At 44.0% G+C, this 10,694-nt stretch overlaps 1 protein-coding gene across 1 annotated transcript; it reads right to left on the bottom strand.

The window, feature by feature from the left end:
* Positions 1-567: 567 nt before the first annotated feature.
* EIF1AX (eukaryotic translation initiation factor 1A X-linked) lies at positions 568-10,694 on the bottom strand. Its single transcript, XM_054399837.1, has 7 exons — positions 10,651-10,694; positions 8,948-9,031; positions 6,413-6,516; positions 4,817-4,867; positions 3,496-3,577; positions 3,313-3,404; positions 568-1,896 (listed from the first exon to the last, which is right to left on the bottom strand). Exons 1-7 carry the CDS (start codon positions 10,664-10,666, stop codon positions 1,891-1,893), a joined length of 435 nt encoding a protein of 144 aa, XP_054255812.1. The 5' UTR covers positions 10,667-10,694; the 3' UTR covers positions 568-1,890.

Genomic DNA, 10,694 nt, shown 5'->3' with positions numbered 1-10,694 from the left:
AGGGCACTTCATTTCTGGCTGGTTTGGCAACCACGATTTCCATCTCTGCATCTTCAGTAAACATTCACTGCCGTGGAATCATTGATGTTCCTGTGAGCACAAGTGACACAAGAGACACCTTTCTGCACATGGACCTCAGGATCAGGTTTGAGAGCTATTAAACCATTTTCAGAGCTGCTCACAATCTGTTGAGGAAACCAAGGAGCTGGGAAAACATTTACACACCTCATGATGTTCACATTGCTTCACAGTTGAACCGTGTAGTCATACAAAGACAGTAAATTCATATACTCCAAGATCAGTGGAGTAAAAAGGTTCTATTTGTAGTATCTCTTCCCAATATTTAGCAAGTTTTTACGGCAAACATTTAAAACCCATGAAACATTTGGCAGAATGAATTACTAAGAATATTTTATCCCTGGAATAAGATACCAGATCCATGCTATAATGAAAGGGAAAAGAGAAGACATCTTTGCAAGAGCACTGCAAGTTCAAATCCAGCCCAGGACTCCTCCTTTAAAAGTCACATAAAGCAATGAGGCAACTCTGTTTTTAAAGCCATTCTGGTTTTATCTATTGGGGTAGTCACTTTACATCATACCAAAAAGACTGCATAACCAATACATGTGTCAAGAATTAGATTTTTATGGCACAAAAGGAAGTATTCCATTAACCTGCTTTCAAAGCTGTTAAATACATAATTGAAGACAAAGAAACTAAGGCTACCACAAAGCAATCATTGCATGATGATGTTAAGTCTTTATTGAGCTTCTTAACTGACTCCTCCAGTCTGAAGGTAGGAAAGAATCTTTCCAGTGACTTATTCTGGATGTAAAGATTCTTTTCCTACGTTTGCCACAAATTTCTTTTCTTGTTGCTGCTGTCATTCCAAAGTTCACACAAGCTTGAAACCTTGTATCCTTTACAATGCATGGAATATAGGATTCAAATAAAAACTCTCCTCTGAACATAACATTTTCTCTAGTGTAAAAATAAGCCCACACGTTTACCATATCCACTTGGGGGAAAACCAGCTGGGAGGTGGTTTCCAGTACAAACCCAACTGGTGACTGTTTTGTATCCCTGGGAAGCTGGGGGTCACCCAGTGTTCACCTTCTGCAACTACAGCTTGGCTATGCTTGGCTTACGACGCAGAAGAGCTACCAGACAGTTTTCAACAACTGCAGGGTTGAGATGCTGCTTACTTTTTTGACCTTCTCTCCCCTAGCCCCTCCACTGTGGTAAATTTCCATCTTGGCCCTAACAAGTGGTTTTTAATTATCAAAATCAGTATAAAAATAGCAGTGTGCTACCAGAGGTGAAAAGCAGACTGATCATGCACCATGGATTTAAATGCAGATTTCTGCCTTCCTTTTACATTATCAAAATCTGTTTCAAGTTAACATCAAGGCAAAAGGGGTATAAAGGACAGACACTGCATAGTATGATTTAATACTAACTGGATTCTTTGTATGTAATCAAAATTCATGATAGTTACAGGGGTAAACCATTTTTATTTCAAAATACAAGTTGGAACTGGAATTGTAGTGATGAAAGCAGAGGAGGGGGAAATGCAGTCTTTTACAGCCCATGTCACTGTATCTCACATCCAGAAGGGGGGAAAAAGCTCTAATTGCTGAAGAGGACAAAATATTGGTGGCATTTCATTGAACCTTTGTGATAATCCAGCATTATCCATTTCTAAAGAAATATAAATACTTTAAAACAAACATTGAAAATAAATCCTTTTCGATGTAACAAACTACACTCTTTACCCAGAATTTTCAGTCTTCTTAAAAGAAAGGGACTTCACCCAAAAAAATAATCCAAATATCACTGTAGGACAATCCTTGGAGGGAAAAAAGTTGGAATGTAAACTTCTGCTCCAAATTAGATCTGAAAAACAACAAAAAAACCCACACACCATGCATTTAATTCACAGGCAGTTGTTCATCAATGCTGTCTTTAAGGTGTTTTTACAGGAAGGCTAAAGAGGGACTTCTCATGAGGGTGTCTAGCAGTAGGACAAGAGGGAATGGTTTGAAGCTGAGGGTAACTTGGGTTAGACTGGATCTTAGGAAGAAGTTCTTCAGTAGGAGGGTGGTGAGGCTCTGGTCTATCTAAAGTATTTGATCTAATGCATCATATATTTGATCCAATCCATCATACATTGAGACCTCAAAAAAAAGTCAAAATCAGGTAAGCATTTAAAGAGAATGGCCTTTTACCAACTCAGAGGGAGAGAAGTAAAAAGATGAAGAATTAAAATACAGTAATATCCTTAGAACAGTCTATCCAATTAAGCTAACTCACTGGCTCAGGAAGTCACTGCTCATCCTCTGAGCCACCTGACCCTGTACACTTTCATCTCACAACTGCAAAATAAAGTGCACCACCTTAACAACATTTCACAGCAGATTCTACTCCTGCAATTTCCTATCTAGTTCTGAATTACAACAGTTTTACTACTATAACTTAAGAGTGTGCAGGGTCAGTTACTAGGCTTGGTGATAAGCAGTAACAACTAATTGTGACAACTAATTGTAACCTTAATCCTCCGTAAATTGAGGATTAAGGTTAACTTTGGCAACTGCTTAGGTGCATCCTTTAATGGGCTTTATGTAAACAAAAAGGGAGATTTTGTGGTTTGAAAAGTACAGGTCTCTCAGTTGTTTCTGCAGTTATTATTAGATAGTGAAATTGGTTGAACTACAGAGGAGTCAAAGGTGTTCGTGCACCTTGCCAAAACACCTCCTAACCCGTGACCTGCTGCAGCCGTTGGTGTCCAAAGCAGTCTGCATCAGCAGTTTATGGCTCCTCCTGGCTCAACTGAGCTGGTCACACCTGCCCTGCCTGGCACAGGAGCTGATACACCAATCCAGTCCTTGTGCCTGCTTCCTGAGAGCTCTTTCTGGTCTACTGTGCAGTTGGAAGCATGGAAATCCTACAAGTCTGCTAAAGCTTCCTTTATCATCTGCTTTGCTTTCCACCACAAGCTTGTTGTAAGGAGCTTACACCTCAGAGTGGAACTGGGGGATATATTCAGTTCCTTCAGGATGGACGTAATCAGCTACATCCACATATGCAGTCACTGACTTGGGTCTTAAAGGTCTTTTCCAACCTTAATGATTCTATGAATAGAGAAGTGAAAGCTGGCATGCACACGTCCACACCACTTTCTGAAGCAGCCCCTGAGAAGGTGAAGTGTTCTGAACATCAGTGGATTATTTTACTTGCTCTAAACCAACAGGAAACAGCTTACTGCCAATATGATCCAAGCAAAAGATACAAAACTGTATGTTTACTACTTACATCATCAATATCTTCATCATCATCTCCAATATCATCAAACTGGATTTCATCATCATCTCCAGGTCCAAATGTGTCAGTTTCATTGATTTTAGCTACAAAGGAATTCAGAGAAGTTAAGAGTCAAGCTGGAGTGAATATTTTTCTCTAATGTGAACCTGTGATTTGAAGTGAGAAGATGCTTACCATGTTCTGGAAGCTCCCCATATGCTTTCAGACTTCTGGCTTCATCTGCATTGTACTTTAGAATAACATCAGCCTTGTTATCCTGAATAAGAATTTATTACAATTTATTAGTCATTCATGAATATAAAACCCTATTAACCTTGGTAAATTTCTAACACCTACATTATGGTAGTTGAGGCCCCATCCCTGGAGATATTCAAGGTCAGGCTCAACAGGGCTCTGGGCAACCTGCTCTGGCAGGAGGGTTGGACTCGATCTCCTGAGGTCCCTTCCAAGCCCTAACATCCTGGGATCCTGTGAACCTGATCTAGTGGAGGATGTACCTGCTCACTGCAGGGGGGTTGGACTAGATGACCTTTGGAGGTCTCTTCCAACCCAGACCATGCCATGGTTCTATTTATAGAAGAGTATCTTGTTCCTCCTTCTCTTCCAGTTCCTTTAAATGTGAAGTAAAAAAAAATGCTCATTTCTTCTGGGAAATAACTCTGTCCATAATTAATCTGAGAAGTTTGCTTTCATGCCTTGGAAATTAACCTTTCTTCAGAGAACACACCACGAGGTGCTGGGTGGTCAGTCACAATGTGTTAAAACTCCCTACTTTGAAGTAGTTTAATATGTACAGTAAATGACAACATCTGAAATGTTTTACAAATCCAATGTGTGTTTCAGAAGCATAATCTGTCTTTGAGTATAAATCACAGGCTTACAGGATGTTAGGGGTTGGAAGGGACTTCTGGAGATCTTCGAGTCCAACCCCCCTGCCAGAGCAGGATCTTCAAACAACTGATGGCAGAACATTGAAGAAAAAAGCATTGACCTAATGAAAATTTGAAACCTGTTTTCCACTAACCTTTAAATGAGGTAATATAATGCTACTCCATTATTTTTCCTTAAACTTAAGTAGAAACTAATCACTGAGCAATTGGTTTCTTAAGATAAAAGCCTAAACACCAAAGTTGCAAAACTGTGATTACCAAAATTCTAATTCTTACAGTAAAATTGTTGGTGTTTAGCTCAATGTCTCTTCTCTCACAGGAGCCAAGCATCAAGCAGCTACACCTGGGAAAAACCAAGTCAGGTGAGATGCCAATGAGCACCTTCACTCACAAAGTCCTAGAGTGCAATTTAAAGGAACAAGCTGCACCAGGATGTGTCATCATGACAATTTTTCTGTCATATAAGGAAACTAAAATTCATGCTGCAGCATAACTAAATACAAATAAGTTAGATAGGGATTTCCTCACAGTGACTGCTGCAATTTAACATTAAATAAAGCTGTTTGTAAGAGATTCTTCACTGGCAAATGACACTGAATTTTTACCTGGTAGTCTCTCAAGCCAACCAATATAATATCAGATGTATTTATCCAAACCTGGAGGAGAAAACAGATGTCTTAGGGCAGGTATTAAACCTTTGCTGTGTAACACAGGTGTCAGGCACCACATTTAGGTTTACTGCGACATGAAACATTTCACTAGGGTCAGCATTTTCACTTTCTTAACTGCTAAATTGTTTTCACAACAAAACCAAGGTCACAAATCCTCACAATTAGATTATTTCATGAGTTGTAAAGCTACTACTAAGGCAAATCAAACTTCTTTGAAGAGCTTCTAGCCAGTGAGGTGGCTATGAAAGTCATAACTTCTGAAGAAAGAATGCATTTAGCCACCACTCTGTGACTGAGCTCCACATGGCTAAAACATGGAAGAAAAACATGATGGAGGTGGTGATGGCCAAGTAGAGTGTAGTGCACAAAAAACCATAAAGAGCTGTTTCTAGTAACTCTGCTGATAAGCCAAACTAAAGCCAGAAGCCTGCAAAGCAGGATATGCTCATATAACTGCCCAAGGTAGTTCTACCCCACACCAGCTAGGAGATGAAAGGTGTTTCAGTTGGGATTCCCTTTCTTGCACTCATAAGGAATAGCTAAGTGATGTTTTCTGTAGCAAGAAATGAATGCTGCACCACCCTGCATAAATCTGTGCACATTCTCCACTACCTGCAGCAGTTTATAGCAGTGCATTGCAGGAGGCTAGGAGGGCTCACACTGACAGCAGGATACCTGCAGTCACACACAGGTGGAACAATCCAGAAAGAGCACAGCAAAAGCCTGGTTTTATTGGAGCAGACTATCTGAGAGGACCTCCTGTGCTCCATCCATCAGCAGAGGACAGAAAGCTGTAACACCTGACTAAGGCAAGAGGGGACAGCATCCAGAGATGGTGAAGTTAAGAATGTAGATGTGTACACCTGGCTTCTCTGAAGGTACAAAAACCTTTGGACATCAGGTTTGCACAGAAGCAATTTGGGAACTGATGAAGTGGACAAGGAAATGATGGCATCTGAAATGCCTGATGGGATCTGAACTGAAGTGTTCACAGGTAAGTCACTTAGTGAGCAAGTGGAAGCTACTCTGTTCCTCCCTAGATCAGACTAAGTAGAGCATGAAATCCTGATTCTTACTGGGTTTGAGAAACAGCACACAAAAAAGATGGCTTTGGACAACCCTCTAATGCTTTTGTTTTCCTATGCTGGGTGCCAATTTTCATCTTAATAGAAGTTCTGCTAAGCTAAGTACTGATCAAATCTCAATGATTTTCCAAATAGTCATTAAATTTCCCATTTCCCTTTTTTAATCCTTCATATAATTTAAGTTTCTAGAATATGCAAAATCTGTATTTCACAAGAAAATTCTTTCCTGACATATATACACCCCCAAAGGCTACAAACTTCACTCAAAAGCCAAAAGATTGCCTATTTTTTTGTGTGCTGGCAACACAAACAGAACAAACTAATTTACTGTGGAAAAAAGAAGCTTAAGATACAAAGTATAGTAGAAATACTAACTTTTATAACAAGCTACACACAGCTATTTTTATTACCACGTATCTCCTCTGTTGAGATGCTTCAGAATTACCTTTTTCCTTAGTTTTCCTCTAATATGACATAATCTCTTCACACCATCAAAACATAATGCCTCCAGTCTTCCATTGCCTAACATCTTGATCACCTGGGCATATTCTGCAAGAGACAGGAACATGCAGCAAAAACTTCTGAGCAAATACAGCTTCCTGAAACAACCAACGACTTTTGCCACTGTGCTGTAACATTTTATCAAGCAGGAACAGCTGAGAAGAGCTTTGATCCACCACCTGGGCTGCTGAATGTATCAGTTTTCCTATCCTTGTTGATGTTAACATTTTCAAACAGTGCTTACTCCTGCTTTCTCCATGCTTTTGTTCCCTCTGAGGCACTTCATACAGAGCTATCGACTCACATGCAGAGTTTGAAAGTTTAGGAAGGCTTCACAGCACCTGTGCTGACAAAAATCTCATGCTGTCAGTGAAGGAAAAGGAGAAAATTGCACATCCTGGATAACCTCCTGATACTCAGAACCCTTTCTGCAGAGGCTCTGTGAAAAAATAATGTTCTTGAAAGAGCATGTTCTGGTGTTCTCAGAAACTGCCTGAAAGGCAAGCATCAGGCTTCAGCTGAAAACTGGAGAGCAGCTTCACAACACCCATCCTCAGTCTCTCACCTTGTATTTAATCTCCTTCCCTCACCAAGCTCCAGGAATCACTGCTGAAGTACTTCATAAACGTTTGCAGCACCAATGTGCCACCATTTAACTCAAAAGCATAAAATTTGTAAGAAAGGATTATCATCACAACATTATCTGACTGCCCACACTTGCCATTGAAAAAAAAATCCCAATTTCTCAGTCAGAGCTGCATTTCAATATTCCAAAGTCTTGCCCTAGCTCAAGTTAGAATCACAGAATGGTTTGGGTTGGAAGGGACCTCCAAAGGTCATCCAGTCCAACCCCCCTGCAGTCAGCAGGGACAGCCTCCACTAGAGCAGGTTGCTTAGGGCCTTGTTGAGCCTGACCTTGAAGATCTCCAGGGATGGGGCCTCAATTACTTCCCTGGGCAACCTGTTGCAGTGTTTCAGCACCTTCATGATGCAGAACTCGTTCCTGACATCCAGTCTAAATCTCCTCTAATTTCAAGCCATTGCCACACATCCTGCCCCTGCAGGCCTTTGCAAACAGTCCCTCTGCAGCCTTCTTGTAGGCCCCCTCAGGTACAGGAGGGTTGCTCTTAGGTCTCCCTGGAGCCTTCTCTTTTCCAGGCTAAACAACCCCAATCCTTAGCAACAAGCAGTTTAGGTGTCCAAAAAAGGGCTGCTGCTAGAAGCTTCATTCAGAGCCTAGGGAGACAGAAGCATAAATACCAGTTCCACAGTGCACTAGAACTGGTCCTGTGTGTCTGAGGTAGGGCTGTGGACTACCTGGAGTGACATGGCTAAAGTTCTATGAAGGCACAGCAAATCTTTGTGTGCTGCTCTGCATTACTGCTGTGATTTTAATATTCAACCAGCTTGGTGCCTCCCTTAACACAGGGCCCAACAAGTCCCATGAGACTATTCCTAACTGAAAATAGCATTTCATTAAGTAGATTTTGCTTGGGAGTTGAAAAGGATTTTACATTTTATGAGTGCATCAAAAAGTCAACTTTTTTGGCTTACAACCATCAAAGAATATCACAAAGAACTTAAGAAATGAGTTCTGAGTTCAGTGGTCACTTCCTCTGCCTTGATTTACGGCAGGACTTTTCCTGTATTTCTGACAAGCCAACCAATTACCTGCTCCCTAGGCAAGTACTTGTGTAAATGGGAGCAACCACATGGGAGTGTGACACATGAAGGAAGGTGACCTCACTGTCACCAAATGACAGGGCAGAGGGAACCCCTAGTCATCCCTCTCCAGCTGAACACCCTTGTGGCTTACTTGACAACACCCAAGGAAGGCCTTTATCCATTGCTCCTGTTTTACTAATTGGACATCATTCCTGTGTGACCTACTCCAGGTGATGCTGCTCTGGCAGAGGGTTGCACTGGATGATCTTTCAGGGTCCCTTCCACCCCTCACATTCTGTGATTCTCTGTTTCCAACCCAGGAGTCAATTCATCCAAACCTTCAGTGGAAGCTCAGTGAAACGTAAAATTCTGTCAGGTTAGTGACTTGAGAGAGCTCCCTGAGGATCCAAGAAATGTTCCAGTTGCTATAAAACAGGAAGCAAGCCTGTGAGACAAGCAACTACTGGCAAGCCTGAACTACATGAACTAAGCTACTGCTTGCAGACCTTCAGACACAGCCGCTCAAGGCAGTGTTTCTATCCATGGTGTATTACACACAGCAACACCACAAAGGTCAAGGAGAGGCAAGCTTCATTCTTAGGTGGTGAAGCTATTTAAAATTCCCCTTTTCCTAATGTCTGCCTCCTACACTCAGTATGTCACTTACAATTCACAAACACCCCCAGTAAGAACATCTCTCTCTGTTCCACAGCAGCTTTGTATTTCTCAGCTCTCCTGGCACTTTGTGTATCAACATCAGTTCCAGTAGCTGATTGCAGATGATGGCACTGCCATACCACAGTTAACAACTCACCTTGCCCATCTTCCTTGAACACCAGTTCTCTTTTTTCTGATTCATTCTCGTTCTTACCTCGTCGTCTGTTTTTACCTCCTTTACCTAAATTAAGAGGAGAGGGGGAACAACAGCATGTGTTACTATCTACAAACACACTGAAATTATCAGACTTCTGGGCACTTCTGTGCTTGTTCTCCCGAGGCAGTTTTGAGTATCCTATCCACAGGATCACACAGGATGTTAGGGGTTGGAAGGGACCTATGAAGATCATCAAGTGCAACCCCCCTGCTCGAGCAGGACCATAGAATCCATCACAAGTCACACAGGAATGCATCCAGACGGGTCTTGAAAGTCTCCAGAGAAGGAGACTCCACAACCTCTCTGGGCAGCCTGTCCCAGGGCTCTGAGACCCTCACAGAAGAAGTTCCTCCTCATGTTGAGGTGGAACCTCCTGTGCTGGAGTTTATATCCATTACCCCTTGTCCTATCACAGGGTGCAAGTGAGCAGAGCCTGTCCCCTCTCTCCTGACCCCCAGCCCTCAGATATTTATAAACATTTATTAAATCCCCTCTCAGTCTTCTCCAGACTAACCAGCCCCAGGTCTCTCAGCCTCTCCTCACCAGGCAGTCTCCAGTCCCTTCAGCATCCTTGGAGCCCTCCCTTGGACTCTCTCCAGTAGATCCCTGTCCCCCTTGAACTGGGGAGCCCAGAACTGGATGCAATATTCCAGGTGAGGTCTCACCAGGGCACAATAGAGGGGCAGTAAAACCTCCCTCAATCTGCTGGACACATTCCTTTCAATGCACCCCAGATCCAGATCTCGGTAACATTTTTGGCTCTAAATTTTTACTAAGCAGTAACTGAGAGACTTGAGTCTCCACTCTAAGTGTCTTAGATGCTTGGAAGTGACAGTAGCCTTCAACAAGGATTTCACAAGATCACCATTTTCAGCTGCTGGGGCCAACGCTACCAAACACCTCACCCACAGTGGTGGGATGACCTGATGCAGGTAACCATCACAGTGCAGAATGACCCCAGGGCTTACTGCAGTGCTAAACCTTACGCTCCAGGTGAAAATGCCTTTCTCAAAAGGCACACACGTGGCGAAAGGATTAGATGCTCTGCAGGGGCATGCAGAACGCAGCCCATGCTTCCCCTTCTCCACCTGTTCAAAGGCTGCAGTTCCCTTCCCCTTCCTCTCACTTGTTCTTGTTTTTCTTTAAGCAGTGGGGCTGGGGACAAGGGGAGAAGCAGCAGGGCCCAGAGTGCACGGAGGAAACACACGACCGGCCGCTTCCACGGCGACCCGGCCGGAGGGTGGGCGGCAGGGCCGCTCCTGACAGCCTTAGCCCCGCCGGGGCCTGCTCCTGACGGCTGGACGGGCGCCAGAGCGCTCCGACACGGCGCTGGGCCGCGTACGAGCGAGACCAGGCCAGGACCCGCACCCGAGGCAGGCCGACACCGGGGAGGCTGAACCCGCACGGCGCACACGGTGGTCTGGGCGGCCCCACCGGCACGGAAGGGTGGCCGGGAGGGCTTCTCCGCCCTCTCCCCTCCCTGCCCCGCCTGCGGCCACCAGGCCTCGGCGGCTTCCACGTGAGAAGGAGCGGCGGGCGGGGGCCTCGCCGGGCCTCCCCAGCGCGGCCGCGCCCGGGCCCAGCCTCATCGCTACGGCGAAGGGTCGGGGCCGCCCCGAAAGGCCCAGGGCAGGGCGGCTCACCTTTATTCTTGGGCATGGCGCCGGGCGCTGCGCCGCGGACAGGC

The sequence above is a fragment of the Indicator indicator genome, chromosome 1, assembly GCF_027791375.1.
Source record: "Indicator indicator isolate 239-I01 chromosome 1, UM_Iind_1.1, whole genome shotgun sequence".
Lineage (NCBI taxonomy): Eukaryota > Metazoa > Chordata > Aves > Piciformes > Indicatoridae > Indicator > Indicator indicator.
The sequence above is the reverse complement of the archived record's forward strand: the minus strand, read 5'-3'. Positions and strand labels throughout refer to the sequence as shown.